General features: G+C 35.7%; 1 protein-coding gene across 1 annotated transcript; it reads right to left on the bottom strand.

The window, feature by feature from the left end:
• Window positions 1-16799: 16799 nt before the first annotated feature.
• Window positions 16800-17908, bottom strand: LOC113279803 (F-box protein At3g07870-like). The gene is made up of 2 exons (XM_026528466.1): window positions 17833-17908; window positions 16800-17692 (listed from the first exon to the last, which is right to left on the bottom strand). The coding sequence occupies exons 1-2, from the start codon at window positions 17906-17908 to the stop codon at window positions 16800-16802; spliced, it is 969 nt and encodes a 322-aa protein (XP_026384251.1).
• Between the last annotated feature and the right edge of the window lie 431 nt (window positions 17909-18339).

The following is an 18339-nucleotide window of genomic DNA, read 5'->3' as shown; positions in this document are numbered from 1 at the left end:
GGTGTTCTGAATGATTGAACTTACGTGACTAGCTAAAAAGGCTTTCTTATGGACGCTAAGTTTTCGCTTTCGCGTACACATATCCTTAAGGAACTTGGCATAAGCAGGAATTTGCCTAATTGCATCTAATAAGGGAAGGTTTATGGTAACTTGCTTAAAAACCTCCACTATGTCATTAAAGTTCGATTCCTTCTTTGTTGGTACTAATAGCTGAGGAAATGGGGCTCTAGGCCTAAAATCAGACCTTTCAGGAACCGAATTCATCATCAGAAACTTTATCAGTCTCTTCAGCTACTGGTCCTGAGAGGTGAGATCCTGAGGGGTGAACTACAGTATGTTCACTATCGGGCATGGTTACCTTATTGTCTACACTCCACCACTTCTAAGGGTTCTAATAGCATTCAATTGATTCGATGGTTTTGCACCTAATTCATGAATTCCTCTAGGGTTGGGTTGTGTTTGACTAGGAAACTTACCTTTTTCTCAAAGAATCACTTATCAGACCAACCTGGGTTTTTAACTCGGAAATAGCCTGACTATTTTCTTGTCCTATCCTGTTACTAGCTTGTAGACTTGTTCTACGGATAACTGGAATTTTGCAGTTTGCTGAGTTAACAAGGCGAGAGATTCCTCTAAACTTAGGATTTTCTTATCTGACTGATTCTGAAACTGAGCTAGTCCTGAAGGATTCTTAGTATAGCCAAAACCTGGGGGAGCATTAGAATTACTAAACTGACCTTGACTTTGGCCCTTAGACCACGAAAGGTTCGGATGGTTTCTCCAAAGGATTATAGGTTTCTGAATATGGGTCAATCTTTTGACGGTTATCAAATCTAGTGTTATTATAAAGAGCATTGGCCTGCTCTTCAATATTCTGGCCTTCCCAAAAAGGCTCCACTCTACCACTAGTTGGCCCACTTCTAAGGCTTCTAACCTTTTTGCTATAGCAGCAATTTTGGCATCTGATTCATAGCCTCCTTCTACCCTATTAACGTTTCCTCTACTTAAAAGAATTGTTTTTTGGGGTGCCCTACTATTTTCCCATTGCTGGTTTTTTTCGGCGATTTCATTAAAAAATTCCATCGCCACATCAACAGTTTGGTTTTCAAATCCACCAGTGCATAGAGACCCAACCATGGTCGTTGTGGAATAATCTAAACCCTCATAAAGGATCTGAACTAGCCTAACCTTTTCTAAACCATGATGAGGACACTGGGATAATAAATTATTGAACCTTTCCAAATACCTATATAAAGATTCTCCCTCTTGTTGTGAAAATGTGCATATTTGCGTCCTAATAGACGATGTTTTGTGCCTAGGGAAAAACTTATTGAAAAAGGCAGATGTAAGTTGTTCATACGTCTCAATTAACTCGGAGTCCAAACTATACAGCGACGACTTGTCCTTATCTTTCAGGGAAAATGGGAATAACCTAAGTTTCAAAGCATCATCATTTAAGCCTCTAATTCTTAGAGTACTACAAATTTCCTCAAAATCCCTAACATGGTAATAAGGGTTTTCATTTTCTTTCCCTAAAAAGATTGGGAGAATCTGTAAGGTCCCAGGTTTCAGTTCATAGGGTGCCTCCGTTTCAGCTAACTTAATACACGAATGATGGGTAGTTCTAGTTGGATTCAACAAAGCTTTCAAAGTTGTCATTTCTGGCACTATCGGAGCAACATGGATTCTCTCCTCAGTCAAAGGACGTTCAAAAACAGACTCTTCAAAAGTCGGACTTTCTAGATTAAGGTAATCGAGACGCTTCGAACTACTAGGTTTCTCTTTAACAAATCTACCTAGTGCGTCTCTTTTACGTTCAAGCATACAATAGAATTTTTTAAATTGGAAGGGTAAGCAAACACAGATCAAGGACGACTCAACCAAATCAAACCTATTGATTTCTAGCAAACAAAAAGCATGATAGCTCCACTTAGATTGTTTCTAGACCAGCTTCTAATCCTTCGAACGGGAATTCGTTACAATTTAAGCAAACCCCTCTGGAATCAATCCGAGTTAACGTAAGTTGAGTAGAGGCGAGGGAAGCTCGTTGGAGCTTTGATACCCAAAGCCTCACCAATATTACAAGGCGGCGCAGTCACGCATTCAACTTACAGAAACCGTCAAGAACTTCGAAGTATGCTTAAAAGAGTAACCAATATTTTTCGAATGACTTTCCTGTTAAGCTCGTTACCCTATCGGTGTCGTTCTAGTCAAAATTTTAGGCTTAGGTTCGCGTAGGTTACGTGTTCCTAAAGCGGGCAAGAAGAGAACGGTGATGAAATCCGAACCCTTATCTTGTATGGCCAGGCCTTGCCCTTTACTAGAAAAATAAATGTCCGTATACAGTCCTCAACATATATGCATACGAAGGAGTCCAGTAACTCGCTGACATGGGATTCGCGAGTGTTTAGAATCTTACCTCCCGTTCCAGACGGGGGATGAATCGGTTGTATTCGACTCGGGCCACTGACTCCGATGTCTAGTGTACGAACCCAAGGTGCAAAGACAATATCGTAATTGTCCTTCTTCTCTGCAAACAGTTTATATTTAAAGTACCCTTCCGTAGGGTAATAATAAAAAAATAATGTCCCAAAGTCTCAAAGTCCAAAAGTCCAAAAAAAAAAAATTACAAAAATAATAAACCCTAATACAGTTTTTTTTTTTAAAAGAAAATAAACAAACCCTAAACTAAAATTGTCTAAAATAAATGGTGGTACTCATGTTGGGTATTTTCCAATGGGAAGAGGATTGAGACAAGAAGATCCCTTGTCTCCATTACTTTTTTCCATGGCTGAAAATATTTTGAGCAAAACTTTGTCAAGAATGGTGAAGGAGAAAAAAATTCTTCCAACGGTGACAAGAAATGGAGCTCAAACCTTCTCAAATATTTTTTACAGATGACATCTTCTTATTATGTAATGGTGACAAGAGGAATGTCAAGAAACTTATAAAGTTTCTTAATGAGTATCAGACTTCATCATGTTATCAGTCTTGAAAAAAAGCAAACGTTTCATTGGAGGGACAAGTGAGAAAAGAAAAGTTCATCTTGCAGAAGAATATAACATGCCTCTATCATCTTTTCCTGATAAATATTTAGGTGTGATTTTAAATCCCGAGCGCATAAAATCAATTCAGGTCTGGAGTTGTGTAGAGCACATGCATGAACATCTTGCGGGATGGAAAGGTAAACTCTTATCATTTTAAGAAAGATTGATTTTGGTTAAACATGTCATATGTATCATCCTTATCTACAATATGTCAGTGTACAAATGGCCAAAAGGGTTTTGAAAGAGTGTAAGGAACTTATTATGGTCAGGTGATCCTTCTTCAAGAAATTCTATAATACTGAAATGGGATTTGGTGTGTTCTCCAGTATAATAAGGGGGTCTGGGATTGAGAAGATTGCATATAATAAATAAGGCTCTGCTTATGAAACTTTATTGGAAAATCCAAAATGGAAAAGAGGAATGGGCTAGATATTTTTAACAAAAATTTCTGAACAAAAAGATGAGTGAAAAGTTTATTAAAATAATTTATTTGGTCAGGACTGAAATGGACGGCAAAGAGATGAATGATCACTCTAGATGGATGGTGGGAGATGGTTCCATGATTTCAATGTTGAAGGACAAATGGAGTAAGGATGGAGCTCTTATGGATTTGTATCATGAAAAATGAATATACGTTGCAATTCCTTAATATGAAAGTGGTTGATCTTTTATTAGATGGAGAATAGATGAACTTTTAGAAATGATAGAGATAGATGAGCTTCTTGTGGTGAACAATGAAGTGGATAAAATAATATGGTGTGGTACAATCACGGGTGTTTTTTAGTAGCATCTGCGGTTGAATGCATAAGGAAAAAATATCCTAAACTATCTAAAATTGACTAAACAAGTGTGGAACATTTCAGTACATCCTAGTGTTTCAAGTAATGTTTGGAAACTAATTAGAGTGTTTGTGCTTCAGATGAGAAAATGAAAAAACGAAAGTCACTTTAGCTTCAAGATGTTAGTTCTGCCAAAAAAAACTGAAGAATCTCTGGATCACATATTGTGGCATTATGATTATAGTGAGATCATCTGGAAATTCTTAGGTGATATATTCTGCTTTGTAAATCTAAAGTCCTTTGAGGAAGTCTTCAACTTTGCAAAGAACAAGAGTCATGCAGTGAAGTAATTGTGGAGGAATGCATCTTTCATCACAGTCAGCCAACTTTGGTTTCAAAGAAACAACTTTGTGTTTACAGATGATAAGTTCAATGAGAACATTTTAAAATCAAGAATCCTAAAATTCACAGCAGAATATGATGTGAGAATGAAAGCTCTAATGTGGAATACTGCCTATGATCTTCAAACGCTAAAAAGAAATGGTTTAAAATGCATAAAAATCAAAGCTGCAAGAAAATTCAAGAAGTTTTCTTTTACATGCAAAAAAGAAATCAAACCCTTCTATGTTTCAATGGAGCTTCAAAGGGAATCCAGGTGATTCTGGTTAAGGATTCATTGTCAGAGATGAGGGAAGAATATGTTTGGTTTCCATGACAGGAGGATCGGCAGTTGCAACAAATTATTATCCAGAAGTATTGGCTATTTTGTTTGCAGGTGAGTGGGCCATTAGAAATGGATTTATGCAACTGATTTTCAAGTCAGACTCAAAATATGTGCTCAAGGAATTCAACTCTTCTCAAATTCCCTGGTTTGCATACATTAGTTGGAGGAGAATTTGTGAAAGTGTAAATGAATGGAGTTTTGTGCATAGCCACAGACAAGTCAACTTCTCGACTGATTCTCTGGCAAAAAAAAACAAAAAGATTGAGTTTAGCAAAAGAAGTCCAAATTGTTTATAACAACAAACTAGACTTCTTAGTAAGTTTAGAAAATGAACATCATGCATACTATAGATTTAGTTAGAGCTTTTATGGATTTCTATGTAAGTCTGCATCCAATTTTGTTCTTTTTCTGATCATATTTTGATCATTTTTTTTTTTTGTAATTTTTGTTGATATTTTGAGTGTTAATAAAAAATTTATTGTCGAGCAAAAAAATAGTGATTTAGATCTGTTAATTCATAAAACCTAAAACTCTTGAGAAAAAATGAACCAATTTGAAATAGTTTTAAACCCTGTTCTAAATTATTATTTTTTCACATTTTAGAACCATTTATGTTTCTGAAATACGTACGACACTATCAGATCCCCTAATCTCGTTTGTATTTTTACGAAGCCTATTCTCGGAATTCTTTATGGCTAATTAGTCCTCCACCTGTTATATGTTTCATCTTAGTAGTCTTTCATAACCTGGTCTTTTTCAGTTTTTTGATATTATAAGTGCTAAGATCTAAATACATTTCTAGGATCTTTCCCGATGTTTCCTTTCTCTTATACGTATTAGTCTGACCCTTAATTCCTTATCTCTGACCCCGGTAGTTATTTGATAAATTTATGATACATTCAATCTCTTGAAATCGCAATTGTTGGATTCTTGGCTTTCTCTTTTCAAGCAATTTCTTTCCCTTTGAGATTTAACATATAGAAATTTAGCATCAACTAAGATTACGAAACTAATTAACTTAACTAGGAAAGACTAACCACAACATAATCAAACATAATATAATTAATCTTAAACACAATTAGATCATTTCCCCTTTAAAAAGAAGAAGCAATACTAGTCTTATATCAACACCAAGAAAAACTAAAAGGAAAATTTAAACATGCAATAAGCAAATCAAATATGGAAACACCTCTGATTGAGGATGACGATGGTTTAAGAGACTTCGACCCTTACACGGACAATGATGAGCAAATTGATGCTGTCAAATGCTCGTTTCAAGATGAAAATTAGGATTTTAAAGATTGAATAGTTTTCAGTTTTCGTATCTTTTGAGTTTCTTGTTTGAAAGGGATCTTAGATAGATTCTTGTTTGGTACTTGTGTTTGGTGTTTCTCTTTGAGAGTGCATTGAGTTGCTCCTACATGGACATGTTGTGTTGTTTTCCTTTTTCTTTCTTCTTTTTTCTTCTTTGTAGCTTTGTTGTCACTCTTGATGACATCTTTATATTTTTAATTGAATTTTCTATTTTCGCGTAAAAAAAATGATTAACTGACTGAAAATTTCTTAAACTTCTGCTTCCATATCCATAGTCCTCGATCTGTGAATCTTCGTAGTGACCCTTTCCCATCTTCCGAAGATACTTAGTCTCCTTCAGCATGACATAAGTGTAACCCATCCCGGAAGGCATCTCATTCCTGAAAATTGGTACATCTATGGGTCCAGAATTCTCTGGATTAGCACGGATTCTTGCCTTAACACCCTTTCTTTTTATTCTTGCATCAGTACCCTCATTCAATTTCTTTTTTTCTTCTTAATTTTTGTTGTAATAGGCAAATAATTTTGCCTGCTTAGGGTGTACAAATCTTCACATAGCATATATGACATAAGTAGTATTGTATTAGATGCAATTTCCCCTCTCTGCTTCTCATAACCTTAGTCGATGAAATAACAACATCTTCTGGTATTCTTGAGTGATCGCATGTCGTTACAATATCCTAATTTGTTTCTAAACCGCTCAAATTTCCCAGCTTCTTAATTTTCTTAAGCAAGTTTAAATCACTGGTACATCCTTTAATATTAGTCTTTCCATCTCATTTATTTCCCCACAAATTCCCTTCACTCAATTCAATTTCTTGTTTAATTCTCTAAGTAATGAGCATGCAATTGGGGATATAGAAACTAATTGGGGGATATAATTACTTCTCCCAACAAATAGTGTCTGTTAAAGAAGAATGTTTTTTGGGGAAAAAATACTAAATTACCCTTCCCTCAAAACAAAAATAAAAAAACAAAATTATATCCCCATTTCCATCTCCACTTCTTATTAATCTCTTTTATGGTTAAAGCTTTGAAACCCAAATGTTCCCCTTTCCCTTTCAAATTCTAAATTTTCCCCACTTCCTTTCAAATTCTCTACTCCTTCTCTGCCGGCTCCTCACTTTGAAAACGATTATTTTTTTTCACATTTGGAAGTGATGAAGACCATGCCGGTACTGATGAAGGTCATGCCGGAAGTGATGAAGATCATGCCGAAAATGATGAAGACCATGCCGGAAGTGATGAAAATCATGCCGGAAATGATGAAGACCATACCGGAAGTGATGAAGACCATGCCGGAAATATATTTTTACATCGCCGGAAGTAACGAAGACCATGCCGGAATTGATGATGACCATGCCGGAAAATGGTACCGACATGCTTGGTAGATAACATTGAATGCCGTAACTAATTGTCGGCATGCTCGATATAAATCTATCAATGCCGCTAGTCCAGTGAAAAAAAAATCATTTTCTGGATACTTTTAATCATTTGCCGGCAAAGAAATTTAAGCAACATACTATGCCGGAAAATGGTGCCGGCATGCTCGAGAACATCCTATCAATGCCGGTAGTCAAGTGAAAAAAATCAATTTTCTGGATACTTTTCATCATGTGTCGGCATAGAAATTTAAGCAACATACTATGCCGGCATAGGTACCGGCATGCTCGAGAATTAACTGACTGTGCCGGCAGTGGACTGATTAAAACAAAAAAAAAGGTTTTGAAGATCAAAACCAGAAAAATGCCCCCGCCCCGGATAGTGGCAAACATTTATGAAATTTTCTGACAAATGCCGGCATGGTTTTTTCGGTTTAATACAATACCGGGAATGCTGCTGCCGTCATTGTATTTATACTACGTCCATGCCGGCACCGAGCTATTTCAGCTGCAACAATGGTGGAGTCAAAGAAAAAAAAATCAAATTTTCAACCTCTTAACAGCAATTCTCTCTTCACAATCATCATCCATTTTCACCCAATAAAAGTTCTCTCTCAAATTTTTTCCCTCCTTCTACTCTCACCTCACTCACCCAAATTCAAATAAAAACCCACACTAATCTTTTATCAAATAATCTTAAGATTTTTATTAATTATTATTAATCACTAATCCTGATTAGTGAGGGGTAGATTAGGTATTAAGAAAATAATTATATAAGGGGTGACCTTGAATTGATATATGGATCCAGATTTTGTCCTTTTCCTCCATTCCCAATTAATTCCTATATCCCAAATTGCGCGTTCTAAGTAATCCAGACACGATAAGTCTTTTCACTCCCCCCAACCTTTTCTTCTCGTCATAGGCTTAGTACTTAGTAGCATCATCGTAGACACTAGCCATCTATTCTCATCTGCTACACGGCATTTTAAAAAGAAACTAATTTTATTATCTCAGGATTAGAATTCCATATTTCTTTTTTTTTCTAGGCTAAAGCTAGATCCAGGTTCCTACCCACATCTAATCAGTTGGACTGGCCCAATTGCCAGACTCAATCTCATCAAGTCCTCTATATAACTAAATTTAAATACAACTTTTACTGTGGAAATTGAACCTCTGACATCCTCCTTACTGGAATTGATGAGATACCACTGAGCTATACATGCCTTTGGACCCGGGTTAGAACTGTATTTGGGACTCATCCTACTTACCTGTTTTTTTTTTTTGCTAGAAAAATACGTTCTTTAACTTATCGTATCCATATTCAATCAATTAATCAAACTCAATTTGTCTGGATCAACTAGATGGAATGTATGATATTATTTAAGTAGTTATTCCCCAACCCTAGTACCGTCAATACCTCACAAAACCTGAAAACCTGACCTTGTACTACGAAACCATAGTTTAACATATTTAAAACAAGTCCTACAGAAGCGATACACCCACCGAATTTTTTTTCCAAGTAAAATCCCGGTAGGGGATCGTGTGATTCGCAAATGCCTATATGCACTGGGATTATAAATGGTGTGTCCCACTGTTTCTCTCAGTCGGAAATACTTATCGGGAGAAAAATTCGATAAAGGAAGCACTTTTCTATTATTTGCGGATTGGAGAGCTCTATGTTTACTTTTGAGTTTCTTTTAATAGGAAAGAAATTTTATATAAATATTAAGAGTAATTGATTACATCCGCAGTAATTGTACCAGCCAGTTGCGACGATCAATTATTACACCATTATTCAACTACTGATAAAGACTTAGCATAAACTTCAATTTTATGAGCATCATTGTTTCCGGATCTTGAAATATAAGAGCATTTCCAGCTATCTAATGAATTAAGAAAATAGACAGTGTCAACTACTAAGTTTCTAGTTGTCCACTTAACAGATTGTAGACTGCCATTTATTGCATTAACTACATTCCTACTATCCCCTTCAAGATGCAGGTGGTTGATTCCTTTCCTCACTGTCCATATTACTGCTTCCATCGCTGCCTTCCCTTCCGCTTGTTCTGCATCTAGAGAGTTACTTGGACAACATCTTACTCTTTTGCATAATCCTGCAACATTTCTAATGATTAGACCAATGCTGAATATATTTGTGTTTTGGTCATAAGCTGCATCAAAATTAATTTTAACATAGAGCGCTTCTGGTGCTTCCCACTGCCTGTGGAGCTTCATATTTTCCCTGTTATGACTATCCCTATTTGGGCTTTGTATACATCCATACCAATCATCTAAGTGATGTCTAGCCTGATTGGCTATGCTGATGGCTTGTATCTGCACTTTATCAAAAACAGTTGTGCATCTGCTTTTCCAAACATACCACATGGTAAAACAAATTGTATGAAATAAATGCAAATCCTTTGGTCTATTCTGCACATCAGAAATAAACCAACTCTTTAACCAATCTATAAAACCGACTCCATTGTTGTAGTTTCCAAGATTTATGTCTACAACAATCAACACACTTCTAGTGAAAGTACAGTTAGAAAAGAGGTGATCAATAGACTCATTCGCAGAATTACAAAGAGGGCAAATGACTTCTTTATGAGAGCAGAATTTTGTGATTCTGTCTCTAGTAAATATGTATTTATGGAGACATTTCCACAGAAAATATAGAATTTTAGGAGGAAGTTTACTCTTCCAAAGAGAACTCCAGACAATCTCATTATTAGCAATCAGAGTTGACACATTAGTTGTAGAGTTAAGAATGGCTCTATAAGCCGATTTAACGGAGAAAAATCCATTACTGCTTGGTTTCTAAACAAGCTTATCCTGTCCTGTGTAGGGAATCCTAATTGCTAGAATATCCTTAACAGTGTTCTAATCAAATAAAGCTCTAAGAATAGATTGGTTCCATGATTTGGTGTTTGTATCTATCAGTTGATTAACAGAGTTCATCTCTCTTGAGACGAACTGAGATGTAGGAGGTTGATTCCTATTAGGCACCCAATTATGCTTCCATATAGAAGTATCAGAACCATCAGCTATTTCTCCATAGTAATTTTGTTTCACTATATCTGATCCCTGACAGATTCCCCTCCAAACTCAAGAGCCATGAGTATTAATAGCATCAATTAAGGGGCTAAGATTATGAAAGTACTTACCTTCTAGAAGTCTCACCCAAAGAGCAGTAGATTCATGTAAGAGTCTCCAGGTCAACTTTTCTAAGAGAGCTTGATTCAGAATATGGGACTCTCTAATATTAAGGCCTCCTGCCTCTTTGGGCATAAATATATCATCCCATTTCTTAGGGAAGAAACCTTTCTCACCTGCATTCTTATTTCACAAAAAACGCATTTGAATGTGTTAATCTGTTATCTCCTTGGGCATGGGAAAAACAGACATTTGGTTGGAAGCCATGATACCTAACACAACTTGAGATAAAGTAGTTCTACCTGGAGGATTAAGAAATTTCGACTTCCAAGGAGGAAACCCGTCTTTCACTTTATCGACCAAGGGAGTAAAAGATTCCACCTTGCTCCTTTGCAGTGGAAGAGGTACTCCAAGGTACTTATCATGCAAAGCAAGTCTCTTAATCTGCAAAATGTTGGAGATCTCAACTTTTACATTATTTGGCACTTTGGGGCTAAAAGCTAGCCCTGACTTGTCAAAGTTCACAGATTGCCCTGAGAAATTACTGAACTGTTGTACGATAGTAGAGAGTTCTAGCTTCCTTAGAATTAGCTCTGGCAAAAATCAAACAATCGTCAGCGAAAAAACATGAGAAATAGTAGGAAATTTTTTATTAATTTTCATACCATGAAGTTTACTTTTGAGCTTGAGTGCTACCTTTCTGTCGCGGGAGTGCTTCATCTGCCTAGACATCATTTGTGGTTTGTTTTTGAATTGGAAAGATAAAAGCATAAAAAGGAAAACACAAATATGATAGACATAATGTCTAAAAAATTATGTTTATTTCACCCATCCCTTATGTATACATGTCCATTAAAACAATGTTTTATGGATTCTCGGGAAATTGACCCATTTTCTCTTTATTCTAATCTTTCTTCTCCCCTTGCTAATCTCATTTACATCTTGTTTTGCTTTTGTTTCACTAAACGTTCCCTAAACCTTTGAGTTAACTCGCTGGGTGGCATATTGTTGCTATTCACTGACCTAGTTGGTGTAAAACACATATACTTCGACTGGAGAAAAGAACCCTCTCAACATTTTCATGAAACAAATCCTTCACCTATTTTTACCCTTTCCTTGTCCCGGTTTTCGGTCCTTGATCGAAACGTTGGTCGTGTCTACAACTTGAAAAAGTCACATATTTGCTTATCTTTTGCTGAGAAATTGGGTTGATCTCATACGCTTAATTTCTATGTCATGAAAGCCTTTCTGGAAGGCCTGAGATCAATTAGGGGGACCATTTTGTCCCTTAAATGTGTGTTCACAATATCTTGATAGATTTGTCACTTACGTTGGAACTTGGAACTTGTGTTAGATGAAGCGAATAAAATGCGGTGAAAAGACTTTTTGTTAGTGAATACTTTCATAAGCTATCTAATCAATATAATATTCAATTTTATTTTTCATAAGGAAGCTTTTCCTCGACTCGCAGTCGAGTATGGTTAATATGCTTGGAAATTTAACATTTGTAATCCTTCTAGTAAAAGGAAAATATATCCGTTTATAAGTGTTGGTTTAATTAATGGATAACACTTTTTTTTATTTGACACGATCAGCGCCGGAATTGAACCTGCAAACTTTAGATTGGGAGCCCAACCCCTGACCAACTGGACTAATGCCAGTTGGTTAATTAATGTATAACTTAGTGGTTGTTTGTTGATAAAATTTTTTTTTTGACCACCTCTCTTCTCCTGCGGGTGTAACATTAAATCGATGAAAAAAAAAAAGAATTCAGAAAAATTATTTGATAGCGAGTGAAATAACTTCAGAGACTTTTGTATGACTGGGTATTGTTTTTTTTTTAAAGAGTAAGGTTAATATTCAATTAAAGAGAAAAATGTAACAAGACCAGAAGTTCCCCATTTTTATATGTGTACAAAATTTACGTGCTATCAATGATTACTTTCCGGTGTGTGATTAAAAGGTACGTCCCAGAATCATTTTTCTTCGCTCCCCCATTGGTATATCATTGCTTTCACATCATTAATTACAACCCCTTTTTCTTTTTTTTTTCTTTTTTTTGATAGGCTAAAGCCGGACCGTGGCCCCTACCCAAATCCAATCAGCTGGACTAGCCCCACTGCTAGATCCAACCCCGTCAAACCCCTCTATACAACTAATTAAATACAAACCTCTACTACAATGAGGATCGAACCCCTGAATTCCTTCTTACTGGAGTTGATGGGATACCATTGAGCTATGCTCTTAGACCCAATTACAACTCCTTATTCTCTTGGTGATTTGTCTGCCATAACTCTGCGATTTTTTTTATCCCAAGATGGCTCTGACAATCGCAAAAATGATTACATGCCATATTTTTCTTCCCATGTTACGACCTCTTCTGAATTTCCGGTGCCTGTAGTTGCTCTTCAAAAGATATAGTTTGAAACCATCTAACATTGAAGCCACCTAAAAAGTAACACAGATTTTGTGCGAATAGTTACAGTGGAGGAGAAGATGATTGACAGTTTCTGGAGCTTGATTGCAGAGGCAGCAGTTAATATGTTGTATGTTGCAGCCTCTTCTGACTTGGTTATAAGTGGAAGGTATTGTATTTTGAGCTGTCATCCACATGAAGATCTGTATTTTTGGAGGCACATATTTCACCCATATGCACTGAGAATGGGAAAGATTATTTGGAATTGGTTCTTGTTCTATAAGCCAGTTGTAGAAGTTGTTGGAAGAAAGTCCTCCTGCAAGGTTGCTTTTTAGAACATCATCCTGATCAATGAGAAGAGGAGGATATCCTAACCATTCAAAAACTGCATCATTTCCAGCATCTCTGAATGATTTAGATTTCTTCTTAGTTTGATTTTTTAAGCATTATTTTCAATCATATCATGTATATTTGCATCCTTTTGTGTAGAAAGTTTGTAGATTTTTGGAAGTCTGTCCTTGAAAGTTTGATTGTCTTTTCATTGATACCATCATGGATATATGTCTCTGCCACTTTTGATTTCTAGTATAGAAGAATCTTCTATCACGAACTTTTGAAGTTGTATTCCCTTCCAAATACCCCTACCATGAGGAAGATTAGAATCTTTCACCATCAAATGTGAGGTTTTCCTTTTCATTTTATCTTGGATGATCTTTCTCCACAGTGATTCTTTTCAGTAGTGAATCTCCAAGTCCATTTTGACAAAAGAGCTTTGTTGGTTTGTCTGAGGTTTCCAATGCCTAGCCCACCAAATTTCTTGGGTCTACACTTTCCAAGCCACCCAACTAATTTTTCTTTTGATTGTAAAAGAACCCCATAAAAAGTATCTCATAATTTGATTCAGTTTCCCCTCCACTTGAACTGGCAAAGGAAAAATAGACATGAAGTATATAGGTAAACTAGAAAGAGTGGTTTTGATAAGCACAACTCTTCCTACCTTTGTGAAGAATCTTCTCCTCCAAGGTGGTAATTTTTTTTGAAAGTTTTCTATCACCACATCCCAAATAGAGCATCTTCTACATGTAGAGCCAACTGGCAGCCCCAAATACTTGAGAGCAAGTTCTTCTTTCCTGCAATGAAGTATATCATCCATTGTATCAATATTAACATCTGCATTATGCCCTCAAAAATCTGAAGAATGAGAAGTACCTTTTCAGCTTTTTCTGTTTTTCCATCAAAAAAAAACTAGAGTATCATCAGCATATTGAAGGTGAGATATTTTGATGTTGTTGTTGATGTCAAATCCTGATATCATGTTTAGCTCCATAGCTTTTTTCATTAGCTTAGTGAATATCTCAGCAACAAAAATAAACAAGAATAGAGAGAGTGAATCTCCCTGCCTCAAACCTTTTTGAGGTTTGAATCTTTCGGTTGAACATCCATTCCCAGGAATTGAGTATCGTGCTGAAGTGAGACAGCACATGATCCAATTAATCCATATCTGACCAAAACCAGAACATTGCAAAATTCTTTGAATTATATGCTAGATCACATTATCAAATGCTTTTTGAATGTCTATTTTGCAGAGGATAACCTTGGTTTTTTGCATAGGATGACTAGTTATTATTCAAATCCATATTTATCATGTTCTTTCATCCTCGGGGTTTAACTATTCTCAAATAGTTACCCAGTATAGGCTGATTAGCAGTATCTTGTAAAAAAAAGTTATTATTCAGCTTATGTCGTAGATGTTGACAGCTAAGGTTGAAATTGGATTGAATGATAACTAAAACAAAAGGCATTTGGACTTGTGCAAATTAGTGTTGGCGCCTATGCAATCATTTTTTCTCTCATACATTTTACTTAAAAATTTTCTGCCCCCTTGCTAATATCATTTATTTCTTATTTTATTTTTGTTTCCCTAAACCTTTGAGTCAACTCGATGTGTGGGAGATTTATCCAATAGAGTTAACTCACTGGACTAATTATTGAAACACCTCTCTTCACGTCTTCTTACCCTTTCCTTGGACCTTGATCTAAATTTTTTTGCGTCTAGCGACTTGGAAAAGTCACAGATTTGCCTATTTCCTGGTGAGAAAATTGACTTGATATCATTATGCTTAATTTTTCTGTTATGAAAGCCTCTTTGGAGGGCATGGTATCAATCAGGGGGCACCATTTTCATTATTAAACTTGTTGTTCTCAGTATCTTGATAAATTATCACTTGGGTTAGAACTTGTGGCAGATGAAATGAAAATGAAAGTACATATGGTAACAAGTGAAAGTACCTCTTGTTGGTGGATTGTTGTCATCTTCAGTCTAATGAATGTAATCTTCAATTTTGTTTTTTGTAAGAGAACTTGTCATCAACAACTGAGTATGGGAGTATTGTTGGTAATTTAATGCTTATAAGTGTTGGTTTAATTTTATTTGAGATGTTTTGGTGAGTTTGATTTGTTGGATTCTAACCTAATTCAGTATTCTAGAAATTTCCACAGACATCTCTTCAAGGTGTCGTTTACGGAGACACCATCAGTGGATGCCCTATGAAAGTTTGTTGCAAGTGAAGAGACATCTCCAAAAGACATGAAATCCTCTATAAATAGCAAAGGGTTCTTTTCATTCGAACACATCAAGATCTTTGTTTTCTCTCTTCTCTAAGCATCATCAGATTCTAAATACTGTGTATTCTTGGTTGGGTCAAGGGAATACAACTCTTGAATCCAACAAGTTGTTGGGGCTTCATTGTGTCTTGAAAGCAATATTTTATTGACCAATTCTACACGTCAATTCATTGAAAAGGGCTGAAATAATTGCTAAAAGGAATCGCAAGGCCTTAAAGTCTATGACAACAACATTTTTTTCTTCTGTTTTTTGTTTCAAACTCTGGTACTCAATTTTCCAATATGATTCAACTGTATAAGTTGGTTCATCGGGTTTGTTTATTTTCACCACCATACCAACAAAGAAATATCTCTTTCCAGAAGTTTCTCTAGGTTTCATGCTTGAAAAGAATATAGTCATCTTGTTGTTTGCAAGATACAAAGTGGGCGTATTCTTGAATTTTTTTTTTTTTGAAGGAAAAAAGAGGATATACCTCTTTAGATTATATTAATTGGAAGCCATGAACAGGCTTATTCAAGTACATCATATGGATACAACATAAAAGTACAAAAGCAAAATATTACAAGAACATAAGAATTGTAATATAACAAAAATACATAATTATTGATCCTAGAAGCAATTGATGTAATTGGAGGGATGGTGTTTTGATTCTGCATCCACCATTTGAAAACTTCTTCTTCTTCATTAAGAGAAATCCTTCATAAAAAGCATAATTTGCACTAAACATCATTGTCATAACCAATTCCAGTTGCGATTGATCTTGCTTGATCGAATCTTGATCATCGTCACACCGAAATCGATTTTTATCGAAGATATACTTGAATATATCATCGGATTCCAATTGAAATGCCAGGAGGCTATAGGAAATCGCACTAATGGCGCATAGAATTACAACTACATGACATGAGATAGCCATGAGATATCAACAGTAAAATAAAAAAACAAACCCTAAAACCTAAAATCACAATTAATGTGATTTTTTATTGAAAACATGAAAACTAATTACAAAACCCAAATCTATTCGGAAAATCTGATGTCTCAGATCCGAGTAGACTTAGATTTAGAGATGAAGAAATATAGAAGAAGAGAGTTTCTGGATATTTCCTGGAAGAAAAAAACGGTTATGCAGAGAGGGAGAAGAAGAGAGATATTCTTGAATTGTTTTATAGGACAAAAAGTTTATTTTTTCAAAACGCAAACAGTAAGAAACAACACTAAAATATTAAAATCAAAGTTGAAAATATAAATAATAATGGATTATCACTCCTTGCATTTGGCAAAGATTGCACTAGATGTCTTCATTCAAACTCCAGTACGCTCTCACCTTTCATGAAACCTTATCTCATCCCTATATATCCTCAGTTAAGTGAGACTAAGGACTCGACATAACTCTCTGATTGTTGATCATACAACAATTTAACACCGCCTCCAATATCCAAACTTCTAAGTCTTTCTCTTTGTGAGTCACGTAAAAAGAATTTCCGACACATCCCAATCTCAAACTCACCGTTTTCAAATGACCAAATTGGTTTCCTAAAAGGATAAGCTCTAAGTTCACGATTTTCACCAACTTCTAGTGTGAATCGTTTAGTCCAAGAATCTCTCACACCATAATCTTGCATCACCCATATTTGAAAGATATGATTAGTAGTACTACTAAAAACTAAATAAAGACAATCTTCCCAAACTCCTAATCTTACATGCTGGTGCTCCCAAGGTTGCACTGGAAGTGGAAATTCTGTGAGCAACTCATTACCCATATCAAAAGAAATTATAACGTGGTCGGCTTCTCGGGTTCCGGTGACACATAACCAGTGGTGAACTCCATTGACAAGCAAACTAGCACCATTCTCAGATTTTCCACGAGGACATGTATATGAATATCGTTCGTGAGGAATAGTTTTCCATGAATCTGTTCCTAACGTATGGACCTCAGCTTCATTAAAACCAATTCTTACCAATTTGTAGTCCTCATTCTGAGGATCATAACCAAAACCATTCCCAAACTCATACATACCATTGCAGTACGGATTTCTTACTACTTCATATTCTCTAGTTAATGGGTTCCAAAGACAGATATTAATCTCTGATTCTTTTGTCGAAAATCCTAGACAAATCAAGCCATTGCTAGAGCCCATGATTTGATAGCTATTATTGACTACTTTATCATCTTTGAAAAGGAAGTGTTTTCTAACAACCGATTCTTTACGTATAATTGGCTTCGATGAAGAAGTTGATATTGAAGCGTAATCTATAGAGAAAAGTCCAGAACCACGACGACCTTGGAATAAAAGTTTAGGGTTTTGTTATTTTTGATGGTATGATTAAGGTGAGATTTAATAAATCTATTAGTACAAAGTAGAGAATTCAAAGACTTGCATACACACCTACTGATTCCGATGGTATTCACAGATAACTTATCAAAGATGTCAACTCCAATGTCTTCAGGAAGGCTTGACAAAGACATTGTTTACAAACCAGAGGAAGAACAGACGCACAAACGAATCTGTTCTTCTTTGCATGCATGGAAGTATATGTAGGGAATGTGCGGTTCTTATTCCTACCATGAATCTGATTCCCAACTATTTTCTATGAGGCTCCTTTTTCACTATTCCGGCCCAAATCCAAAACTTATGTTGCTTATATCAATATAACCACTCTGGAGGCTGATTGACGACAGATGCCCCAATGTTTTTCAGAAAGCACAGTGAAATTTTAGATACTAAAGATGATTCATGTATTAAAGAGATCATCAATACATCATAGCGGCAATACCTTATAACATAATCAAGAGCCATGAAAAGAAAAAATAAAAAATTATTTTGCCAAACCTGGGATTGTTACACCAGTTTTGCGTTGATTCTGCTATACAGTAAATCAGCTTATGCATCTTCCTTT

This window comes from Papaver somniferum, chromosome 5, assembly GCF_003573695.1.
Source record: "Papaver somniferum cultivar HN1 chromosome 5, ASM357369v1, whole genome shotgun sequence".
Classification (NCBI taxonomy): domain Eukaryota; kingdom Viridiplantae; phylum Streptophyta; class Magnoliopsida; order Ranunculales; family Papaveraceae; genus Papaver; species Papaver somniferum.
The sequence above is the reverse complement of the archived record's forward strand: the minus strand, read 5'-3'. Positions and strand labels throughout refer to the sequence as shown.